This window comes from Phodopus roborovskii, unplaced genomic scaffold (genome assembly GCF_943737965.1).
Source record: "Phodopus roborovskii unplaced genomic scaffold, PHOROB, whole genome shotgun sequence".
In the NCBI taxonomy this organism is placed as follows: Eukaryota; Metazoa; Chordata; class Mammalia; order Rodentia; family Cricetidae; genus Phodopus; species Phodopus roborovskii.
Genome location: NW_026126447.1, coordinates 9010730 through 9036034, shown reverse-complemented (window position 1 = coordinate 9036034; position 25305 = coordinate 9010730). Strand labels below are relative to the sequence as shown.

The following is a 25305-nucleotide window of genomic DNA, read 5'->3' as shown; positions in this document are numbered from 1 at the left end:
TTCCAGTGAAAAAGAACCAAGCTTAGTTGAGCCGCCTGATTGTTGCCATGGCAGCAATAAACTGTTTTGGTAAGTTAGAGAACTGGCACTCCACTTCCTCTTACAGTTGTTCACGTTTTTTTTTTTTTCTTCCATCCACACTTGATTAAAAAAAACACACACACACACACAACAAAACAGAAACTGCTTAACATTTTGTTATTGATATTCTGATTCATTAACATAAGCAAATTCATCCTTCAAACTTTATTGAATACACCACAGATACCTACTACTATCCTAGGTATTGTTCCACAACCTTGGGGCAAAGGGAAAGGAAGGATAACAAGCTTATACAGTATGTGGGTTACATTTCTTTATATATGTATATTGGTGGGCTATTTGCAGGAAACCACAAATATTTTACTGCTATAGATGAGAATTTTCTTTGCTATCTTCAGAATTTTTTTTAAAAAAGGTTTATTTTATTTTTACTTATTTCTATGTGTTTGTGGGTATGTGCAGGTTACCTCAGAGACTTAAGGTGTATTAGAGATAGTTGTGAGCTTCCTAATATGGGTGCTTGGAGCCAAACCCAATTCCTCTGGAAGAGCAGCCAGTGCTCTCATCTGCTGAGCCATCTCTCTGGCCCCAAAGTCTTGAATTTTCTAATCTTTAAGAAAAATGGTACTTGTTCATTTTACTATGTGATATAGTGGGGTTGATTTGATATAAAATACTGTTTTCTTCTGCAGGAATAATGAAATGTACAGGAAGCTGTGGCATTCTAGCTTGTTCCCAAACTGATACTCTATCTTGTTTGATGGTGTATGGCCTCATGGCTGTCTTAGGGTACACCCGCCCAGTTTAAAATTAAAATATACTAGATACAAGTTTGGTAGTGCTAACTACTTTTACATTTTAGCAAATATTTAGTGATTTTACATTTGCAAATGTTTTACATTTAGGCAAAATATTAAGTGATTTTTAGGTTTAAACTTCACAATCCACAATAATTTTGAGATTAGAGAAGAAATTAAATTGTGCTCTAAAGGAATGTAAATGGCCTTTGTGATGTCTGTTAATACATGAAAGTGTTTGTTTTGTCTTAGGAAATTGAGGAACTGTTTCCCTTAAATTCTGGTGGTTTGTGACCTGTAACCTTGCATCTGGCAGATATAAAGATAGAATATGGTCTCATAGTAGTGAATCCAAAATAAGAAGCAAGTGAAGCAAGCACTTATGAAAGAGTATTTAGTAAGGAAAGTGATGGTAGGTCAAGGGGCCTTCTAGAGGTAATGGGTGAAATTGCTGGAATGAGATGTCCAGGTATAGAGCTGACTTAGAATGCAGCTTAGAAAATTGCTGGAGCCTAGGTCATTATATTTTTGGTTGAGTTCTTGGCTCTTGCATTTGAAAAGAGCAGTGATCCCAGGTTGTTTTTCACTGTTCTTGAAGTAGATTCCCCTACTACTCTTTACACTTCTTGGTGATATTGGCCTATAAAGAAGGAAGTAGACACCTCAGGAAGAATCTGGGTTCCTGTCTCCCAGAAAAAGGAGCTGACCAGAGATAATAGATAGTAGGGAACAGGAACAGTTTATTAGAAAAAGACACACTTCCAGGGGAGGATGTAAGTCAGAGTAGAAAAAAAAGGTTAGATACCCCTGGCCATTATGTAAAAAATTGAGGCTTTTCTCTTAGATTTTTCTGGGCTTTGGGAGTTATTAGAACAGGTTAGGCTTTCTTGTGCAAACTCTGTTAAATGTGCTTTTTTATTAAATTGACCAGTTCTTTGACAAATTCAAACATTATATAATATACTCTAGTCACACTGTTCTGTCTGACCTCTCTTATTCTCTTACCCCAACATCTCCCCCTTTCATCAAGTCTCCATACCACCTTCAGGTATTTATTTTTACTTTGTGATCTTCTTGGTTTAACTAGGGTCACTCACCTGGGAATGGGTGTGAAGCTATGACCTTCCTCAGAATTTCTGTTTGCTGTGATAAAAATCTAAAAATAACTCACAAAGTGTTCATTTCATCTTACACTTCTTAGGTCATAGTCTACCACTGATGCAAGTCAGGGAAGGAGTGCAAGGCAGAAACCTGGAGGCAAGAACTAAAGTAGATGCTTGGAAGATTGCTGCTCACTTGCTCACTCTACTGGCTTGATGAGCCTGCTTTCTTATATACCTCAAACCACAGTGGTGACATCCTCCATAGTGGGCTGGACCCTCAACACCACAATTTTCAGTTAAGAAAATAACCCACATGCTTGCCTATAGGTCAGTTAGAAGTGTTTTCTTCTATGATTCTCTGTTTTCCATTAGCTCTAGATTATGTGAAGTTGACAAAAAAAAAAAAAAAAAAAAAAAAAAAAAAACTAACCAGGCAACCAATCAACCAACCAACCAACCAACCAGCCAACCAAACAAACAAAAACCGAACCAAACCAAACCAAACCAAAATCACCTAACAGGACAGCTTTCCACTGGAACTTGAGTGGCTATATCACTGAAAACAATGATGTCTTGTCTCTGCTTGCCCCCCTCCTTTAATCCTCAACTGCCATTGGCCCCCCCTGGTCAAAGTGAGGCCCTCCAAGCCTCTGAGTCCCTATGCACCTATGACTGTATGTTTTCTGGCCCAGTATTATGTAGAAACTATACAGGCAGCCACAGCTCCTGTGAATTTGAGTGCCATAACCATGTAATGCCCTCAAGACACTACTCTATGGCCCATTTTTCTACAGTTAAACTCATATTCTTTTGTCTTTTTTAAGTGATGTGTACTGAATTTTGGGAGGTGAAATGTTGGTGTCTCCTTTAATGCTGAGTACTCAACACTCACTTTTCTTAGCACCTTGACCAAGTATGAATCTACATTAACAACTAGTCACTGCACAGAGATGCTTCTTTAATGAAGGCTGAGGACAGTACTAATCTATGGACATAAAGATAAATATTTGAAAGGCAGTTTGACAATATGTCCACTTAGCAAAATGTTTGTAATTTTGTGGTTTGATTAAGATATCCCCTGTTATCCTGGAATCTGAATATTTGGTCCTTAGTTGGTCATGCTTTTTGGGAAGTTTAGGAAGTGTGGTCTTGTTGGAGAAGGTATGTCATTGGAGGCAAGCTTTAAGAGTTTGAAGATTCTTGACATTTTGAATTTACTCTCAAGGATTCCTGCTTGGGCTTCAGGATAGGAGATTTCAATAGATTGTTCCAGCTGCCTTTCCTACCTCCTTGGCTCTGATGTCATGAACTTAATCCTGTGAAACCAGGTGCACAAATAAACTCTTTCATTTACTAAATTCCTTGGCCGTGTTCTATTACAGCAATAAAAATGTAACAGGAATGGTCAGGACATTATCTGGGGAAGAAGGAGCACAATACTTAGGAAGAGAGGGAGGAAAATAACTGTATTGGTTATTTTTCTATTACAGTGATAAAGCATCATGAGTAAGGCAACTTACAGAAGAAAGCGTGACCTGGCCTGGACCAGCAGGTGGTTCTTCAGTGACAAGTTCTTAAGGGGGAGGCCCGGGGATGAGAAAATAAAGAAGATAGGAAAGTTTTGGTCAGGAGATCTTGCATAAGTTGATAACTTATACCAAGCAAGTTTATTAAGAAATATAGCATCTTATATACAGTTTTCAGGAAAAAGAAATGTGACAGACTCACAGGAAGCTATTCAAGCAGTGGTGCATGAAAGGAAGACAGGATCTCAAATGCGTCACCAAATCAGAAACACAATGGCTTTGGAACTGATAACTTCATCATTGTTAGGGGGAAATTCAGGTTCCCAGGAACTGAACCTTTACTGCTTTGAGGCCCTGGCCCCAGCCCCATACTAGGCCTTGCCAATTCTGCTTCTGGGCAAAGACACAGAACTACCATTCTCTTTTTTCTTTATCACCGCCCCTGAAAAAGTCTTGCATCAGCCTGGCTCCCAAAAGAAAGTTTACTTGGTTCTAGAGGCAGAAGAGTCTATCATGGGTGCAAAGCATGGCAGCAAGCTGTAGATATGATAGCCAGAGAAAAAGCTAAAGTCTCATGTCTTGAACCAACCAGAAAAAGGACAACTGGGAATGGTGGGTAGATTTGAAACCACGAAACTGTTCTTAAATCTGCTCAAAGAGTGCTATCAATTTGGGACCAATTACTCAAATGCAGGGAACTTATCATTAAAACCACTACACAGAACAAAAGAAGTAGGTTCACCCCTAGTGCCTATATCCTTCCCAGCCATGGGCATTTGACCATGCACATAGTTATTTGAGCAGTATTGTTTGAGTAAATTTAGGTCATTGATTCTTTTATTAGGAATGAGCCTCAGGTCTGATCAGAAATTAGTTGTGATCCCCTTCAAATAGTTGTACCATTGTTTCACCACTAAGCAGCTCTTGCAAGAAAGTTGATATTCTATCCAGTTTTAGACAGGGAAGAGTGATGAACAAAGGGGTCAAGACCAGGCAGGAGAAACCCATAGAAACTGCTGACCTGAATAAGGGGGAGCTCATAGATTCCAGTCTGATAGCTGGGAAACCAGCATAGGACCAACCCAGATTCTCTGAATGTGGTGTTAGTTGGGAGGACTAGGCAGTCTATGTGGCCTCTGGTAGTGGATCAGTATTTATCCTTAGGATATGAATGGACTTTGGGAACCCATCCTATATAGAGGGATACTCTCTCAGTTTAGGCACATGGGGGAGGGCCTGGGCCCTGCACCAAATGATATGACAGACTTTGAAGACTCCTCATGGAAGGCCTCACCCTCCCTGGGAAGCAGAAAGGGGATGGGATAGGGGTTGGTGGGGGGAATAAGGGACAGGAAGGTGTGATGTGGTAACTGGGATTGATATGTAAAACAAGATTGTTTCTAATTTAAATATATATATATATATGTATATATATATATATACATATATATATATTCTGCCTTAATTATTAACCCATTTCTGTTAATCTAATATTTCCACGTGCTCTTACCGGAGAGCCAGCTGGCATCCTATTCTCTCCAGACTCTCCATCTTGACTCCTCCTTACTACTTCCTCTTTCCTCCTTGGCTCCTAGTTCTGCCTATCTATTGGCCAACAGTGCTTTATTCATTAACCAGTATGAGAAACATATTTACAGAATGACATCTCCCAATATATATATATATATATATATATATATATATATATATATATATTATTCCCCAGGATAAATCTGGGGAAAGCTATTATTGTATTTTATCTCCCAGCTACCAGAATAGTGACTGCCTACATTGTGAAGTCTGTATAGCACCGAGGAAGCCCCTAGGCTGGTTATATCAGGATTTCTCTGTATTTTGCGACCAAATGTGTTGGTGTCTTCAGCAATAGGATCACTTAGTTATGGTGAGCAACAAGTAGCAATGGCTATAACCTATACAATTTAATGGACCCCTGAGGTATTATATCTTATTAGCATCCTATATCTCTTTGGTGGGGTGTGCATTTTAGTACTACAACAAGCTATAGTTTACCTTCAGAGAGTTTGGAGTACCTTTGTTCTTGAATTGTTTGTATTATTCCTTCAACTATTTGTTTTCACAGTAATCCCTTAAGCATTTATTCATATCCTTTTTCATATTATTGAACATTGTTTTTACCATTTCTCTCCTCTTAATATTTTTATTGGAAATTACTTTTATGTAATAAATTTTTATCAGCTCCCCTCTGCTAATTTCTTCCAGATCTTCCCCACCTTCCTACCTACCCAACTTTATCTCCCTCTTTAAAAACAGAAACTAAGCAAATGAGCAGAAAAAGGAAGAAATCAAAAATCCCCACAAATGAATGAATAACAAAACAAACAAACAAAAAGACCCATAAGACAAAAAAAAAAAAAAAAACAAAAAACAAACAAACAAAAAAAACCCTGAAAACAAAAAGTCCACTGAGTTTATTTTGTCTTGGCCTACTACTATGCTCAGAGAGTCTCCATTGAAGAAAATTTTCCTTTTGCAGTGGGTATCAGTTGTAGAAAGCTTCTTGTAGAGGTTGGACCCTGTGCTCACTTAACTCTCTCAGTACTGGGACCCTGCCTAGCTTGAACCCTCTGTAGGTCTTGTGTGTTGCCATAGTCTCTGAGTTCATATGTACATCATCAGCCCTGTTGTATCCAGAAGACACCGCTTGCCTGGCTGTTAATATCTTTTTGCCTCTTCAGAGCTCCTTGAACCTTAAAGGGAGGAATTTGATGAAACCAACCTATTTAGGACTAAATGTTTCAAAGTCTGTATATTGTCTTATGGCTCTCTGTATTAATGGTCATCTACTGTAAGAAGAAGCTTCTCTGGTGTGGATCAAATGAGCCACTGATTTATGGGTCTAGCAGTGTGTCATTAGAGGTCATCTTATTGCTATGTAGCTTTAATGGAGTAATTGTAGTGGTAAGTTTTTCACTAGTCCCAGTTACCTATTAAATTCTCAGATTCTTGGCCATTTTAGCAGTGTCAGGTATGGGGTCCATCTTATGGGGGGGCTATAAGTCTAATAAAAAAAGTGGTTGTGCCACAATTGTGCCAGCATGTCTTTCAAGCAGGTCACTGTTATAGGTCACAGGACTTGTAGCTGGGTGGTACTGATAATTACCCTTTTCCTCCAATAACATGCAGTATATTGTTGTTATGTGAACACTAGTCATAGGGGTGATGCTTCTAGTTAGGTTCCAGTTCGAGTCTATGCCTTTGAACATATTTATAGTCACTGTCTTGTAATAATTGCTCTAGAAGTGGTAATTGTCTAGAAGGTGTTTAACTCAGGGAATATTAAAATAAGGTTGCTAATTTCTGGAGTAGACAAGTTGTCCTTTTGTTTGACTTTTTGTGATGTGTCTTAGGCATCTAAAATTTGGTCATTAACAGTATTTTCTGGTTGGATGTCTAGTCTCACCTCACATTTGTCGAATACTTGCTTGGATTCTTGTTTGCTGTTACCTCATATTGTCAGTTTCTCATCTAACAAAATGGTGCTTGCTGTTCATTCTTTGGGCTACTGTGTATTGGTATGGGAATGGGGTTTGAGGTCAGAAGCGGTCTCAGCATGGTTAGAGACAGGTACAAAATCTTAGCCCAGGATTAAATCTGTGGGCTTGGAAGATTACTCTAAATATCTTCAGAAGTTCATGAGAGGCTTATCAGATTTTATGTGTGATTGTGGAGTTCATGATCTGGCTCCATGAAATACTGATGCTGGGCAGATGGTGGATAGGAAACTGCATTGGACTTTCTCATTCTCAGGTAATGAGAGACTTAAACCAGACTCCAAGAGGAGGAGTTCATTTTTGTTCCCATGTCTCAGTATTTCCCCTGTGTTTATTTTATTTTATTTTTCTTACCTCTGCCTCAGACTGTGTCTGTACACATCTGTAACCAGGTTACTCAAGTAAACATTGATAATTTAAATGGGTTGCTTAAAATTCAAAATTCAATATTCTAAAAACTTGTAGACATTTTTAATAAAAATTAAAATAGAAGATTTTGCTGTCCATTTTCTTTCTTCTTTAAGGTGAAGATAGATTGAGGTGCTGGGTTGTGGCTTCTTAGTCATGGCAAGTAGAAAACCAGGCTCAAGATTTATTATCCATCATGGCCTTTATCTATACACTACTACATATAGCTGTATGTGGTCTAGTTTCTATGGATCCCACTTCAGGCATAAAATCTTAATATCCAGAGCCTCTCTCTCTCTCTTTCTCTCTCTCTCTCTCTCTTTCTCTCTCTCTCTCGGTGTGTGTGTGTGTGTGAGTGTGTGTGTGTGTGAGATTCCCACTTCAGGCAAGAGTGAATTGGTGACACAGGACTATGTAAGACTGGATTAGACCCATATGAAGCTTGAAGTTAGGCTTATACACAGAACATTTGATTGATTCTGAGTGAATCTTTGAGGGTTTTGTGTTAATGTGAAAGGACAGTGCATCACCTTTCTCTGGCAAGAGTATAGTGAGGTGACTTTAGGTTTAAGGTTGCAAACCTGTTATCCAGGTTGCTATAGTGGCTAAAATTAAATTTATTAAAATAAATTTAAAAAAGAAACTGGGTTTTGATCCCAGTTCCTGTAGTTGATGTAACCATGCCCCAAGAAGCTGGTGAACTTGGTTCTGTGTAGTTAAGCTCCAGACAGCATGCAGTGGCATACACTACTTTAATATTAGAGTCTTTAGGGAGAAGAAGAACCTGTGTATGAGTAAATATACACTTGTCTACATTTCCTGTTCTCTCTTGGTGAGGAGTCTGGTTGAGTTTAACAAACTTACTTATAATGGAGGCAGGTCCAAATTGCTTGAGGCTGGGTGGAAGGCTAGAAGCGGAAGAAGACTCTGGGAGGAGTGAAGGTCAACAGTCTTATCTGGAGGTCAGTATTGTGTGTTAAAGGCTTTGGCTGCTTGGTGGGGCTCCACCTTCCAATCACTGGAGCAGAATCTGTTTTCTCCAAAATCTCCTGATTATGTGGTGCAGAAATAATGTTTACTTGTTGTCACTGTGCAAGATACTGAAGGTGAGGATAGTTAATATATTTTAAATTATATGATTTTATTTGAATACTGTTTTCCAATCTGACAAATTACTTTTCTTATTAAAGGTGGTTCTATCCAAAATGTTTCTTAAAAGAATGTTAGTTCTTCCACATATAAAGATATCCAGGATAGTCAGGTGTGTGTAATCCCAGTGATTAGAACTGAGGCATTCCAGCCATATGAACTCCAGATGTCCTCTCCCATACTTGTGTCTTGTTCGCTGTGGAGCAGTGTATGTAGCATGGTCCTATTCTGTTGTGCTGATTTTGTGGTATTGCTTGCAGTGTTGACAGTTGAATAATTATGATTATTACTGTTACTATGATTGTTAAATATAAATGTGCAGGCATTAGCAATTGACTGTTCTCTGTAGATGAGACTGTGTTTGGCTAAGAGAGCTTTCCTGTTGAAGTGTAATTGCAGAAGGAATGAACATGCTTTTAGGCCTTGTTCTCTTTTGGTCTGAAAACCAGTGCATGTATGGGGACCTGTAGATGCCACTGCACCAGTCCTTGTTTCCCTTCAAAGTTCTTTTTTGATAAACACTTTGATTTATTTTACCTTCTGTAAGACTAGACAGGTTAAAGAAAGTGTCTTCATTTATTATCCTTATGTTTTTAATTTTTTATTTATTTTTATTCTTATTTTACATATTGGTCACAGTTCCCTCTCCTTCTCTCCCTTTCTCCCTCCCATGCCCCTGACCACCCTCCCATCCCATCCCCCCACCACTCCACAGGGAGTGTGGTGCCTTCTAGGAGGGATCAACAAAATCTGTTAAATCATTTGGTATAGGGACTAGGCCCTCCCTCCTGCCTCTAGGTTAAGGGAGTATCCCTCCACTGAGGGAATGTGCTCCCAAAGTCCTTTTGTGCACCAGGGATGCATCCTGGTTCCATTGTCAGAGGTCCCTTAGACTGCCCAGGCCTTCTAACTGAGACCCATGTTCAGGGGGTCTGAATTGGTCCAATGCTGGTTTCCCAGCTATCAGTCTGGGGTCTCATTAGCTCCTCCTTGTTCAGGTCAGCTGTCTCTGTGGGTTTCTGTAGCCTAGCCTTGTCCTTCTTCTCTGCATCTGGATTCCAGTTCATCTCAGTGTTTAGCTGTAGGTGTCTGCTTCTGTTTTTATAAGCTACTAGATGAAGGCTCTATGATGGTGGGTAAGTTAGCCATCAATCGCATTATCAAGGAAGGGCATTTATGGTAGCCTTTCCACTGTTGCTCAAATTGTCAGTTGGGGTCAGTCTTGTAGGTCTCTGGACATTTCTCTAGCATCAGTTTTCTCTTCAAACTTATAATGGCTCCCTCTTTTATGGTATCTCTCCCTCCCTCTCTCTCTCTCTGTTTCTCTCTCTCTCTTTTCTCTCATCTATTCCTCCCCTGACTCAATCTTCCTAGTCCCATATGCTTTCCTCTCCTCCTCTTCTCTTTTTACTAGCTCCCTCTCCACTCACTGCCCCCCCCCATATGTTCAGGAGATCTGGAGTTTAGACATAGAACAAAGGATCAACAGCCTATAATTAACACCACCAGAGAAACTAGGATACAAGGAAGAATCTAAGCGATTCATACAAGGTCCCTCATAGAAGGAGAAAGGAACAAGATCTCCTATTATTCTTATGTTTTATCATACTTAGATTCTTCAAAATCGTTAACTCTTTAGGTTCATTGGATTCTGTCATGGAGGATAACTGAATATAAATCAAATCAATGAAAACCTCTGACAGTGGAACCAGTATTTATCCCTAGTGAATGAATGGACTTTGTGAGGAATACTTTCTCAGCCCAGAGACATACAGAGGAGTGCCTAGGTCCTCCCCCAAATGATGTGACAGACTTTGATGATCCCCCATGGGAGGCCTCACCCTCCCTGGGGAGTGGGAAGAGGGGATTGGTGGGAGGCATGGGAGGATGGGAAGATAGGAGGGAAAGGAAACTGAGAATTTTATGTAAAATAGGATTGTAAAAAAAAAAAAAAAAAAAAAGAAAGAAAAAGAAAACAAAGAAAGAAAAAAGGAAAATAGGAGGCCCATCAAAGCATTGGTTGAGATATATTCAATTTTAATGACTGAATTTTAGAATCAAATTTAGTCAACATAATTTCCTCATCAGTATGTTTAGTTCCTTACTGTCTTTTTGTTTCCAACTCTTGTTTTTAAATTTGATTAATGCTTTCCAAATAATTTTGAAAAAATATATAATAAAGCTTAGGAGACTTTACAGAAATAGCTGATATCTGAACTGGTTTACTGGGTTATTCTTCAAAGACGCTAATAGCTCCCAAGCAAAGGTCAGCACAGTGATTAAAGAAGGGTCCCACTTTGATCCTGTTGTTGTGAGTGAAAACTTGATGATCTGTGTCCTCATTGGGGAGAATATCCAGACTGCCTGGTCACAGGTTGCACAATATCACCTCCAGGTACATTTCTACTGCACAAAGATATTCTCTTCATTAGGAATTTTGTTAACTGGGCACATTTATGGGGTAAAGCCTGCTTAGTACACATAAGACATATGTACTGTATATAATGATCAACTCTAGAAGTTAACAATTCAGTCTCCTTAAATATAAGAATTGCTCTCCTCTATCCTCCCCCGACCCAATCTTCCTGCTTCCTGGTGTTCTCCTCTCCCTTCCTTTTCTCCTCTTCTCTTTCTCCTAACTTCCTCTCCACTCACTGCACTCCCCCCCCACCAATATGCTCAGGAGATCTTGCCCCTTTTCCCTTCTGTGGGGGACCATGTATGTCTCTTTTAGGGTTCTCCTTATTTCCTAGCTTCTGTGGCCTTGTGAACTGTAGCCTGGTGATCCTTTGCTCTATGTCTAAAATCCATATATGAGTGAGTACATACCATGTTTGTCTTTTTGTTACTGGGTTACCTCACTCAGGATGGTTTCTTCTAGTTCCATCCATTTGCCTGTGAATTTCAAGATTCCATTGTTCCCCCCCCCACACACTGAGTAGTATTCCATTGTGTAAATGTACCACATTTTCTTTATCCATTCTTCAGTTGTGGGACATATAGGTTGTTTCCAGGTTCTAGCTATTACAAATAATGCTGCTATGAACATAGTTGAAAAGATGCCTTTGTTGCATGGATGTGAATCTTTTCGGTATATTCCTAAGAGTGGAATTACTGGATCCTGTGGGAGACTGATTCTCATTTTCCCGAGGAACCGCCATACTGATCTCCAAAACAGCTGTACACATTTGCACTCCCACCAGCAGTGGAGGAGTGTTCCCCTCTCTCAACATCTTCTCCAGCATAAACTATGTCGTTAGTGTTTCTGATTAGAATAGATATAGCATAATAGAGAGAACCATTATAGGGTTGAAGAGAAAGGTGGCACTAGGGAAATGTCCAGAGACCTATAAGGATTACCCCAACTAACAATCTGAGCAACAATGGAGAGGCAACTTAAATGCCCTTCCCTGATAATGAGATTGATAACTACCTTATATTGCCATCCTAGACCCTTCATCCAGTAGCTGATGGAAACACAAGCAGACACCCACAGCTAAACACTGAGCTGAACTTCTGGAATACAGTTGAAGAGAGGGAGAAGTGATGAGCAAAGGGGTAAAGACCAGACTGCAGAAATTCACAGAGACAGTGACCTGAACAAGGGGGAGCTCATGGACCCCAGACTGGTAGCTGTAAAACTACCATAGGACTGATCCAGACCTCCTGAATCTGGGTCTCAGAAGGCCTGGGCAGTCTATGGGACCTCTGACAGTGCATCCCTGGTGCAGGAAAGGACTTTGGAAGCACATTCACCATGGAGGGATACTCCCTTAGCCTAAAGACAGGATGGAGGGCCTAGGCCCTACCCCAAATGATTTGACAGATTTTGATGATCACTCCTTGAAGGCCTCACCTTCACTGGGGAGTGTATGGGGAATGGGTCGGGTCAGAGGGGTTATGGGAGAATGGGAGGGAGAGGGAACTGGAATCAATATGTAAAATAAGAAAAAAATAAAAATTTATTAAAAAAATATTAGAATTGATTAACATTCTTAGGTGTGGTAATTTTAACACATGTCTGCACCTGTGTGCTGATCAAATTAGAGATAACATTTCCATCTTCTTTTCATTACTTTGTGTCTGGAACTCATCATGTTCCTCTTTTCAGGTTACTCATAAATTCCATAACAGTTTGTCCTGAGCTATGACCTCCTCTTTTGTTATAGAATGTTAAACATTTCCACTTTATCTATGTGAGTATCAGTTTTTCAGCCTTCTTCTGGCATCTGATTTTTGCATCTATTTGAAAAAAATGAGGATCCAGATAAAGACTATGTGTTTTCTCATTCATTTCTTAATTTGCTAAAAAATTGTATTTATTATTATTATTATTATTACTATTACTATTATTATGTGTGTGTGTGTGTGTTTGTGTGTTTGTGTGTGTGTGGGTAGGTCAGAGGACAGTTGTATGAGTCAGTTCTCTCCTTCATCTATGAGCCATCTTGCCATCACTATAGCAGCATTTTAAATAAGGTTGAATGTTTCCCCTTGTCCTAAGGAACTTCTGAATACTTTGATTCTATTCGTTGGATGGAAAATATCAAATCATTATTGGAATTATCACACATGAGCTTTAAAAACATCTCCTTGTGTCTCTAGAAAACTAACTCATTTACTTCTGTGACAGAAGTTTCTTCTCCTTCTGGAGAACACATTAGTAGTTTTCACCTTTGAATTTGTACAAGAATATCTGAAATCAGAAATCAGCAATGCATGAAACTAAGAGTGGCAGTCCCTTGATTGTGTGGAATAGTCACACTCTGCAGAGTTTATCAAAGGACCTCTAAGACTTAGATGATACTGCTTCTCCAGGTTTACATCTCTGTTTTCCATGTCGTTAATGATACCACCACAGTGCACTTTTGTGGAGGATAAATGTTACCTGAAGTCTCGTTTTCAAATATACTTTTTTCCCCCTAGGAGTCTTTATACATAGTGAAAATATGGAGAAAGTAGTCTCCATATAGCACACGTCTACTTTGCCTTCTATTGATGCTGCTGGGTGTGATATGTTCCATTTGATGAAGTGACATTCAAATGACTGTTATCAGTTAAGTCTGTATTTTTTCTAGGTGCCTTCGATGACTCTTCTTGACACTACCGGCATTACTTCTATGACTTACCTAATTGTTCTATAATTGTTCTATTGTTCTATTCTCTTCTTTGTCATGAGAGTAAAGCTTATGAGCAGTTAGGTCTTTACCCTTTTTTTTTTTTTTTTTGAAAGAGGGAAGTTTGATTCTTTTTTCCTTTATTAAGAGATGTGTTAGGTATTTTTATGTAATCCATAGATTTTAATCACTTGATGTCTTTTTAATAGACAATTTTATGATGTTTATATACAACTCCAAATTTCTACTGTTTCAGTCAAGGCAAAAATGAAGTGAATAAACAAAAAGACATTTCTGCAAAGCAGATAATTTTTTTTCAGATCAAAATTTAGCTTTGACAGAGTATAGGGAAATTATGACTTTTTGGTCATTTTTCTTTATTCTTTTATTTTACATTCCAACCACGGTTCTCCCTGCCACCTCTTCTCTTGCCCCCACCTTCTGCCCCCTCACCTTCCACATAGCTCACCCCCAGTTCACTCCTCCTCACAGGTAAGGGCTCCCATTATGTCATCATAGTCTAACACAAAGGGTTGGGGCAGGACCAGGCCCCTTTCCCATGTATTTAAGGCTGAGCATGGCATCCCTCCATAGGGCTCCAACAGGCTAACTCATGTACCAGATTTGTATTGTGGTCCTACTGCCAGGAGCCTCTCTGATAGTTCAAGCTTCACAGCTGTTTCCCACATACCATAGGCTTAGTTCCATTCCCTGGAGTCTCCACTGTTGTAGTTTTAATTTTCCCGAGTTTCCACAAAAATATCGAATACTTTACAAATTTGCATGTCATCCTTGCACAGGGGCCATGCTAATCTTCTCTGTATCTTTCCAACTTTTGTATATTTGCTGTCAAAGCCAACACTAGTTAGGGGTTTATTGCTGCACTGAAACACTACCACTCAAAAGCAGGTTGGGGAGGAAAGGATTACTTGGGCTTATACTTCAGCATTGCTGTACAAATCACTGAAGAAAGTCAGGGCAGGAACTCACACAGGGCAGGATCTAGGAGGTAGGTACTGACTTGCTGCCCATGGTTTGTTCAACCCACATTCTTAGAACCCAGGATCGGCAGCCCAGAGATGGCACCACCTACCATAGGCTGGGCCCTCCTCCATTGATCAGTAAATGAGAAAATCCCTTACAGCTGGATGTCATGGAAGCATTTCTTCAGCTGAGGATTCTTCTGATGACTCAAGCTTATGCCAAGTTAGTACACAAAACCAGCCAGTACAGAGATTAAACCTTTTGTTTGTTTTAGTGAGTCTATTGGTGTCAGAAGGGTTTATTGCAGAATATAAATGCATTACAATTTAATTAAAATCTAACTTGTAAATTTGAACAGCATGAGAGCTTACTGAATTGCTGAAGGCAGAGTACTGAATACTCAGGTGTTCAGGGTCAGGACAACTTCTTGTTGCCCTCTGTGCTTGCTGCCTATAATGTCTCAGCTTTTTTGGACACCAAAGACAGAAGTTGTCTGTCTCCTTCGTTTTTGTCTGCATCTCATTGTTTTAGAAGCAGGAAACAGAACCTCACAGTGCACAGTGAACCTCAGTAAAGGTTTGACTGTACAACACACAGAGGGGTCACTTCCACTGTTAAACTCACTGTCACACTGTGTGGCTGAGGGAGCTGAAGTAAGGGAGGCTAGATGTTGGCTCTTGCACATAAAGCTGTGGTGGTGCAGGGTGCATTGAAGTCTGGCTGAGCTCTGTTATACATAATGCAGTCTCTTCATCCATGACGTCAGAAGACACCAGTGCCTCCTCTGACCCTGTAGCACATTGCCTTCCGTTCTTTCTATTTTACTGTTTTCATTGGCAAACTCCCAGTTCTAAATGTCACTGGTTTTGAATAGGAAGCCATTTACAAACTGAGTTCTTCCTATGTGATTAAATCTAGTTAATTTTCTTATCTTCCAGTAACTTTGCATGTTTAAATTTTTGGGAGGATGAGACCCACGTAAGTACTTAGGTATTTAGAATATGTTGAAACACATCTGGAGTTTTAATTGCCAGAGATATATTTGAGTGTGGGGCCCTGGATGATAATTTGATTTAATATTTGGAAGAGATCTTCCTTTGATCATTTAGCAAAAACAAAACAAAACAAAACAAAAACAAAAAAGAAAAAAACCCCAAAACAAAACAGAGACATGGAAGCCCAGCTCCCTGGAATGACCCATCTTGTTGCCTCAAGTAGTTAATGCTCTTTAGGTTTATATTTATTTTGTCTTCAACTAGAACTGCGTGAAGATTGGTAATGCTGGCTGGTTTTGTGTCCATTTGAAACAAGCTAGAGTCATCAGAGAGGAAGGAGCCTCAGTTGAGGAAATGCCTCCATAAGATTCAGTTGTAAGGCATTTTCTCAATTAGTGATCAATGGCAGGACCCAGCCCATGGTGGGTGGTGCCATCCCTGTGCTGGTCATTCTGGGTTCCATAAGGCAGCAGCTGAACAAGCCAGGGGAAGCAGCTCCCCTCCATGGCCTCTGCATTAACTGCTGCCTCTGAGATCCTGCCCTGTGTGAGTTCCTGTCCTGACTTCCTTCAGTGATGAACAGCAATGTGGAAGTATAAACCGAATAAACCTTTTCCTCCCTGCCTTCCTTTGTGGACACAGAGTTTTGTCGAAGCAATAGAAGCCCTAAAATGGGAGTAGTTAAAAGATTATTCTGATCATGCCATCTCCCCCACTGGTTCTTTCTGTGGCTTCTGGTATTCTTAGAACTATCTTCCATCCCTGTCTTTGGAATGCGTTCTGATCCTGCAAGCTCTGATTCCTGCTAACTTCTCCACTCCTTATTTGATGCTGAAGGAGTGATACTTCTCCTGTTCCCACACTCTCTCCCTGGAGCATTGGCCTCCTACTCTTACCTAGTTGGATCAGGTTTTTTTTTTTTTTTTTTCTTGATGTGATGTAAAGACCTGGTTCCTGCCTGGAAAACAACACTCTGGAGCCAGACAAACTGAGCTGGAAACTTTTTTCTTTATTTTTGACACTGTAACATATGTAATCCAGTTTGGCTCCCAACTAATAATATAGCTCAGGATGCAGTGACTATTCTGATCCTCCTATTATCACCTTTTGAATGCTGGGATTATAGGTGTGTGCTACCACATTCAGTTTATGTGGCTGAGGATGGAACCCATGACTTTGTGCACCTTAGAAAAGTCTGTGACATAAGAAATAGGATAAATGAGGATTCAAGGCCATTCTGATATAATAGTTGATTATGCAGCATACACATTTTCTACCAGTAGTGATATATTTTAATAATTAATTTATGTATATATCTTAATATAAATTACTTCTAGAACTTTGTATGAAGCATGATCAGAAAATAGCATAAGAGAATTCATGTCAATATAATTTGTTCCCACTTTAGACATTTACAGAAAGCAAAGGACCTGTTGAGACTTCTGCAACTGAATGTTTCGCTGTTGTGCAGTTAGCTGGTAAAAAAAGGACTCTAGGGAATGATTTTCCTGACATATTCCCATCATATAGTGTATTTTTAGATTTTGTACCCTATTAGTCTAAGTCATAAAGACATGAGTGGTTGTGTTGTACATTGACATTGCTTATGACAATCACATAGAAGAGAATTTTGTTGTTGATTTACTATTGTCTAATAAAGCAGATCATTCTTGCAACTATAATTTGTTCTGAGCTCTAATGGGAGGAGTGAAGACAGGTAGGAGTATCATAAATTATCTTATAAAGTGACTTACTGCCATGTTATCAATAATGCTTAACTTGAACAATTTTTAAGAATCATGATTAGCCTCTGAGTAGATTCAATAATTTAGTTAGAAGAAAAGGTCCCATGGAGTTTAAAACAACATGAACTTTTTTTATAACTCATGTAATATAGTGTTTCAAGGTTCTGTTGATTAATTTTGAATCCCATTTCTTTTGGCATTGTTCAGGTATTTAGCAGAATTGAGAAGTGATAGGATGTTAGCGATTAATTATGAGGTTGCTAGCACAAAACAGTATTTCAATTCTGACATTTAATCTTTATGTCCTTGGGTCCTATGGGATGTCCAGGCATTTGTAGTGCCAAGCACCACAGTTAGTGAAAGAAGCAGAAAATTATCATGATTGCACATTTAAAAAAAAAAAATGACACCAGGGAACCAGTAGGGTTAGTTTGTCCTGGGTCTTTATTCTGGGCTTGTAGCTGCTGTCTTCACATGTTCTTCTCTTTGTATATGTCTGTGTCTAAATATCCTCTTTCTATAAGATCACTAGTAAGATTGGACTAGAACTCACCATAATGATATAATTTTAACTTAATTCCTTCTTTAAAGATTCTTAAGTACAGATAGCTAGAGTTTGAGTTCCTGAACTTGGGGCATTGGGAACATTAATTTATCTCACAACACACCCTTAGTTCTGCCTGATTTGCAAAATGCATTAATAGAAATACTTTCTGTTGTTATTGTGAACATCCAATAGCCGATTTGCTCAAGATGTGTGACAGTGAATTTGGGTCTAGTAAGTAGGCATAAAGAGAAGGAGGCACTTCTGTATTATAGCCACATCTTCTCTTGATTGATGGGTTGCATCCTTTGACATCATTCATCAGAGACCAGACAGTTTGGTTTCCTTTCTGGCATCAGTGGAGAGCCAGGCTTTCTGCTTTTATCACAATATGTGGCTGTGTGAGACAGTAGTAGAGTACTTTGCTCTTTTCAAAGCAAAAAAGATTTATTCTGATACTTTCTGCTTACCTTTCTACCTTGCTGCATTCCTTCCTGGTGTAGATAACGGTGACTTTGTAAAAAGAAACTTAGATTAATTACCCTGTAGATAAACTTTGTTAGAAGAATTATAGCATCACAGTCTGTAGTGTAAGGACAAGCATTCAGGTGCAGATAAAAACTTCATCATGAGAGGCAGCTATCAAGGACAGTGATGGGTTCCTGAAGGGACAGAGCATTCATTTCTCTTCAGGCCTGAAGGACGAGGAAAAATCCAGCACAATGGGATGTTGGAAGCAAAGATAGACCTTCAGGTTTGAAGAACAAAAGGTGATTTCTTACTCTCATATGATTTCAAGGGCAGGTGGAGAGGTGGATAAGTTCCATACCGTGTAACCCAACCTAGATGTAAAAGTCATAAGACACTGATAAAGTAAAGCAATAATTCAAGCTTGTCTTGGGTCTAGGAACAGATGGTCTACAGCCGCCAGAGGGAGAGCTTGAACTCTGGGAGAACTGTAAGGATGCTGAACATCTCTTTCCCAGCTTTGTCTAGGGAGAGAGCCTGTAACCTGACCAACCCTTTCTCCCCTGTCCCCATCAAACTTTAGTCCGTGTCCTTCTTTTGTTCATTTTTAACTAAAATAATAATAATAATAATTTACAATTTAGCTAGAATGGACTTGATTGAACTCATGGTTCCCTGCATTAACTTCCAAAGTTCTTCTGACCTTTGTGGGTACCAGGCATGCATGGGGTGCACAGACATACAAGAGAGCAAATCACTCACTCATATGTATAAAATCATAAATGACTACATCTAAAACAAACATGAAAATGTATTGCCCTTGAGAGACTCTAGGATGGAGAAGATGGTGTGAGATCTGTGTTTAGGGTGTTTGAATGATCCGTGGTCATCATACTGTTGTCCATATCTAGGTGTTATGGATGACTGTGAAAGGATTGTGAATTTGCCTCAAGTAATTTTTGACTGACCACAAAATAATAACTATATGCATTCTTCTGAGTTCAAGGATTAACACACATCTTGTTAGGGACTGGAAAACACAAAATATTGTAATTAGCTTACTATTCTCTAAAGTTGTTTACTATTTCAATTTTTAGCAAGTACAATGAATAATCCTTCATTCTAAATTCATTTCCTGGGCTGGTACTGGCTTTTCCAGTTGCCGTCTTCTGCCATGGAGAACATACAGACTCTCTGCCTTCTCTTTATCTTTATTACAGACCGATATATGGATTTTCAAATCCTTCTTGTTTCTTATTTAGTTATCTTTCTCATCCCTATAAATTTTCTGTTTTACTTTTAAACTGATGTCATTTAATTTTAATATTTTTGGCAGAAAAGAACAAGTTAGTACCCTGTACCAGAACATCAATCTTGTGGAGCCAAGACTAATCCAGCCATATGAACATGTGATAAGAAACTTCCTCCGTGAGATCAAACTCCAGAGCACAGAAATGGAAAACTTGGCCATTGCAGTGAAGAGGTATGAGTCTGCTTCCTTTCTGAGGACACATAGCATCCTTCTACTTGTTCTGTGACCAGGGGGTGCAAAGGGACTGAATACACAGCCGTGTTATGATTAAAGTGGACTTCCTGAACGTTTGGAATACAGAACACACAATGTGAGTCGTGTCAGGTAGTAATTGCAGGGTCAAACAGCAATCTGTTGGTCAACCTATGTTGTCAACTCCTCCAATCTGACAATTCCACCCTGAAAAATTCAGAATGTTTCTTCTCTCCAGTCACTTGACCAACACAGGAAACTATTCTAGAGATGAAGGTAGACTCTGAAGCCAAGTCAGGCAAAGACTTTGCCAGCAGATTTCCTATACTTTCTAAGTCTCAGTCCTGTGTCTTCAAAAGAAGGATGGAGATGCATCCTTTGAGGTCATGAGTATATTATACCTTTGGGTATAATATAAGACTTTTTCTAACAGATATTTTGTCTCTGGAGACTAATTAGAAGCAGTTGCTGAAATAGGTCTTTCTTGGCATTAACTTCAGCATATACAATTGTGAAGTTTACATAACAGAATTTAAATATTATATCTGTCTATTACCATGAAGTTCTTTCCTTTGTTTAGGTTTGTCACTCAGTTGTGGCAACAAGGTGTTCACATTTGCTGACATTGTTCTGGAAATTTGCTGTCTTTAGCTATTGTTTATCTCAGGCTAATATTTAATCTATTTCAGTTGTATATAATCCTGTTTTACATCCAAATAGTCATGCTGGCAACCTTAGTTTATCACATAGAAGGATTTGGAATTTGGAAATATTGTGTAGAGTATATCTTCACTTATATAATGGGAAGCCTGAAGTTGATGAGTTTTGAGTTTCTCTTCACACTTTCTTCAGTACAAGTATACAATGATTTTTTTTTTTTTAATTTCAGAGCCCAAGACAAGGCAGCCATTCAGCTGAGTGAGTTGGAAGAGGAAATGGATCAGAGAATTCATGCAGTGGAGAATGAGACCCGGAAAGATGTGAGTTTGTGGATTGGCCATTCATTCATTTACTTCACAGATATTCAGGGAGCACCTTTTATTGTGTCACTCTCTTAGTACCAAAGCTTGGGGACATTAGGCTTCACTACCTAGTACCCTAAATAAAAATATCAACCTTCTAGATTTTGACAGAGAAAGGATTTTTATAACCAGAAGTGTTTTGTATTCATGATTTAAAGAGAAACAGAGATTGTAATCAAGTAAGTTGAGGATGTATCTCTTTAGTACTGGTAAGTATAGCATAAGCCTCATGTGAGTAGGAAAGGTGTCAGTTTGCTTGGGCCAGTAGAGGTCTTTGTGAAATGCATGACATGCAGTGGAGGACTATAGTCAGATTTGGTGAGAAGATGGCTGAACATTTACCTGTATATTGATCTCACTAACCAACTTTAAATCTTGATTGCAGTTAATTTAAAATCCTATCTCCTTCCTGGAGTGCTTTATGATGGAATCTTTTTTTCATTCATACTCTTAAATTGAAAGTTACATGTTCTCTTTAGTGATTTTCTCAAAGGAGGCATGTTTTTAAGTATAAAATATATTTGTGCAGCTGAAACCAGACAATATGCACATTTTTTTCAGTAGGTAATATTAGGACATAAAATGGTATTTTGGTGCTGAGAGACAATAAAAATGCAGAGCCCAGTACTGGCATTGAACAGACATAAATCTATGTTCTGACTTGTTCCTTACCAAGTCCAGGTGGCACTAGTGAAGTATTCTCTCCTGTGAGTCTGTGCTCTGCCACCTACCAGCCTCAAGTAGGATTAATCATGGCGATGTACTGAGAAGTGTTGCCAGTGATAGGCACTAACATGGCAGTTACTTTCTTTTTCTGTGCCTTGTTTGTTTCCTTCCAGATAATTTATCTTACTTGTCTTTACCACACACATCAATCCCTTTAGGAATCTTTGTTGTCCTATTTCTTTAAAAATAATCTTATTAATTCTTTGAGAATTTCATGCAATGTTTTTTTTTGCTTATATTCACCATTCCTCAGCTCTTCCCACCTTTCTCTACCCACCCAACTGCATGTTCTTCTCATTTTCTTTTCATCCTGTGTTTGTCCAGTTTGTGCCGTCCAAACTCCTGGTAGGCCAATGGTTATTGTAGCTCAACGTGTTCACATGTGGGTGAGACAGATGATTACTATTTGATGCTGACAGAGTTCATAGCACTTTCCATACAATGAAAGCTAGCTGATAAAACTGAAGCTTCCAGGTCAGTACTTGTTTGATATCTCTGTGTTTTGAGTTCAAATATGCAGTGTCTTTAGCAGCAAATTCCTACCACCATGTTCTGGAGAGTAACCAACAGCATTGGTAATAGCATGTAATGTGTGTGGAGTCTGTAGCAACAGAAAAGTACTGGAAATAGCATGGGGTGTGTGTGGGGCCTATAGAACTCCACTGGTCAGCAACTGAAAACAGGTAATCCATTCTTGGCCCAGGGGTTCTTATTTACAGTATTGCTGGCTTATTGGGGTATTATCCCTTTGCTATAGCAAAACTCCATTTAAAAATTTAAAAGATGAAATAATAGGTATGGAATCTTCTACAGTAGCAGCATTGTTTGTCCTGTCTCCTAATTACCAGTGTACAAACCCTATGGATGTTATATTTAACTGGTAGCTGTTTTAGGTCACATAGCTTAGCATTGGTGCAAATGGTTTTTCCCTTTTTACAGCACAATCCTTTTGTGCTTAGAAATAGTAAATTCATTTTTAGTCTCCTTTAAAACTTTCTACCACTGTTTAATCTGCTTTTCTATCCATTTATCAAACAATTCTCATGTACAATGACCAATTCTCATTGCTTCCAGTGCTGCCCAGATCAGTTATGGGTAATGGAGATATTAACATGACCCCCACCTCTTATTTATGCTTTGCTAATGATAATAATTTCTTACTTTCCTGGCTTTAGTCTAGAAGTAAAAAAGAAACCTACAGCTTTTCTGTATTGTGGCCAGTTGGTTTCTATGCATATATACCCTGAGACCTCAGTATGCCAGTCAAGGACATTACTGGCAGCTGAACGTTTGCACTCTGGGAGGAACCCTGTCTGCTAGCCCTTCCCAATGCCAACTCATACGTTTAATCTGCTTTCTTTGGAATCACACATGAGAAATTCTCTAGCTTCCTTTAGTCAGCATGCCATCCTTTAGCTTCCTGGGCCTTCATCTTGTATACTATTTCCTCAGTGGCATCATTTCATGGCTTTTGAGTCTGATTTTAGTTCAACTGTTTTCTTTGTTGTCTGCTGTCATGTTCAGTCCGATTTTTTTTTTTTTTTTTTTTGCCATGGTGATTTTTTTACTAGATTTATTTTCTACTTCCTCAATCTCAATTTTGCAATGTTGAGTCTCCACCTTGCATTATTTTCTCACCTAGTTCTCTAGCCAAGTGAGTTCCACCCATGAGATTTTTTGTACATGGAATGCACATTGCATTGATATAGTTTTTTTCCCCTCTGTAACAACTTTAGTGACTTACAATTTGTATTTAGTAAACTGTACTTTTATAAGTTTTAAGAATATAGTTAAAATACATATATGTATACACACACATATATATATACATAGAATTAAGTACACACACATATATTTATATATCTATTTATTTTAGATATAATGCTGTTGGCTAGGTATTAGTTTCTTTCTTTTTTTAAATTTATTTTATATAACCAAGTCCATTTAAATGAAAACAAACATTTATAGACAATTTTGGGAATTTGGGCATCCTTCTTTCCAAACTACTTCCTGCTGGTAAGGGGAGCTGTCATGGGGGATTCGAAGAAGATGCAGAAATCATGGCTGTAATCTGTAAGGCTGCTTTGTCCAGCTGGTTTGAATGTAGGATCACCTGGTACTCTGTTCCAGGTGGTCTGGCTTGATCAAACCAAATTAGTCTGGAAGGAATCCATATCTTTTCATTTTCTGTGGAAACAAAAATAGAAATCCTTTTCCCCAGTAACTTGTCCTTGAACTTAAATTTTGGAGTCAAAGCATTTTTTTAAAATTTAATTTATTATTTTACAAGTCGATCCCAGTTCCCTATCCCTCCCTCCCTCCCTCCCTCCCTCCCTCCCTCCCTCCCTCCCTCCCTCCTTTCCTTCCTCCCTCCTTCCTTCCCTCCCTTGCTTCCTCCCTCCTTCACTCCCTTTTACCCTCTCTGCCCTCTCACAGGCACTCTAACCACCCTCCCCTCCTATCCCCCCACCCCAATTCCATATGTAGGGGAATGCCATCCAGTTGGGGTCATGTAGATCTGACAGGTCATGTGGAGTAGAGACTAGGGCTTCTCTTCTGTCTCTAGATTAAGGCAGTTATCCCTCCATGGGGGAATGTGTTCACAAAGTCATTTTGTGCACCAGGGATACATCCTGGCTCCACTGTCTGAGGTCCCTTAGAGTGCTCAGTCCTTCTGGCTGAGACCCATATTCAGGGGGGCCTGAGTCAGTCCCATGCTGGATTCCCAGCTATCAGTCTTGGGGCCCATTCCCTCCTCCTTGTTCAGGTCAGCTGTCTCTATGTGTTTCTGCAACCAGGTCTTATCCTCTCTGTCTTCATCTGGATTCTAGTTCAACTCAGTGTTTAGATATGGGTGTTTGCTTCTGTTTCCAACAGGTATTAGATGAGGGCTACATGGATAACTCAGTTGTTGATCTCACTATCTGGGAAAGGCATTTTTGGTAGCCTTTCCATGGTTGCTTAAATTGTTAGTTGGCGGCAGTCTTGTAGGTCTCTAGACCTTTCTTTAGGTTCAGTTTTCTCTTCAAACCAATAATGGATCCCTCTTTTATGTTCTCTCTCTCTCTCTCTCTCTCTCTCTCTCTCTTTTGTCTTCTATTCCTACCCTGACTCAATCTTCCTAGTCCCATGTGCTTTCCTCTCCTCCCCCCTCGTTTTCTCCTACTTCTCTCGCCATTCTCTGCCGCCCCCACTTCCCCTGTGCTCTGGGGGACTTGTCCCTTACTAGTTCTGTGAGGGACTTTATATGAATCTCTTAGAATACATCTTGTATCCTACTTCGCCTGGTGGTGTGAATTATAGGCTGGTGATCCTTTGCTCTATGTCTAAAATCCATATATGAGTGAGTACATACAATGTTCCTCTTTTTGTGACTGGGTTACCTCTTTCAGGATGGTTTCTTCAAGTGCCATCCACTTGCCTGTGAATTTCAAGATTCCATTATTTTTTTCTGCAGAGTAGTATTCCATTGGGTAGATGTGCCACATCTTCTTTATCCATTCTTCAATTGAGGGGCATCTAGGTTGCTTCCAGGTTCTTGCTATTACAAAGAATAATGCTATGAACATAGTTGAACAGATGTCATTGTTGCATGGATGTGAATCCTTTGTGTATATGCCTAAGAGGGGGATTGCTGGGTCC

The 25305-nt window shown here is 39.3% G+C and overlaps 1 protein-coding gene and 1 non-coding gene across 2 annotated transcripts in view; one reads left to right on the top strand and one right to left on the bottom strand.

Moving 5' to 3' along the window:
• The window catches only part of Rasef (RAS and EF-hand domain containing), a 62162-nt gene that overhangs the window by 1783 nt on the left and 35074 nt on the right, over positions 1-25305 (top strand). The window contains exons 2-3 of the mRNA XM_051188055.1: positions 19748-19894; positions 20805-20895. Coding sequence (XP_051044012.1) covers positions 19748-19894; positions 20805-20895 — 238 coding nt within the window. The remainder of the gene's footprint in view (positions 1-19747; positions 19895-20804; positions 20896-25305) is intronic.
• LOC127225004 (U6 spliceosomal RNA) lies at positions 14431-14533 on the bottom strand. Its single transcript, XR_007834751.1, has one exon. It is a non-coding gene; the product is annotated as a U6 spliceosomal RNA (small nuclear RNA).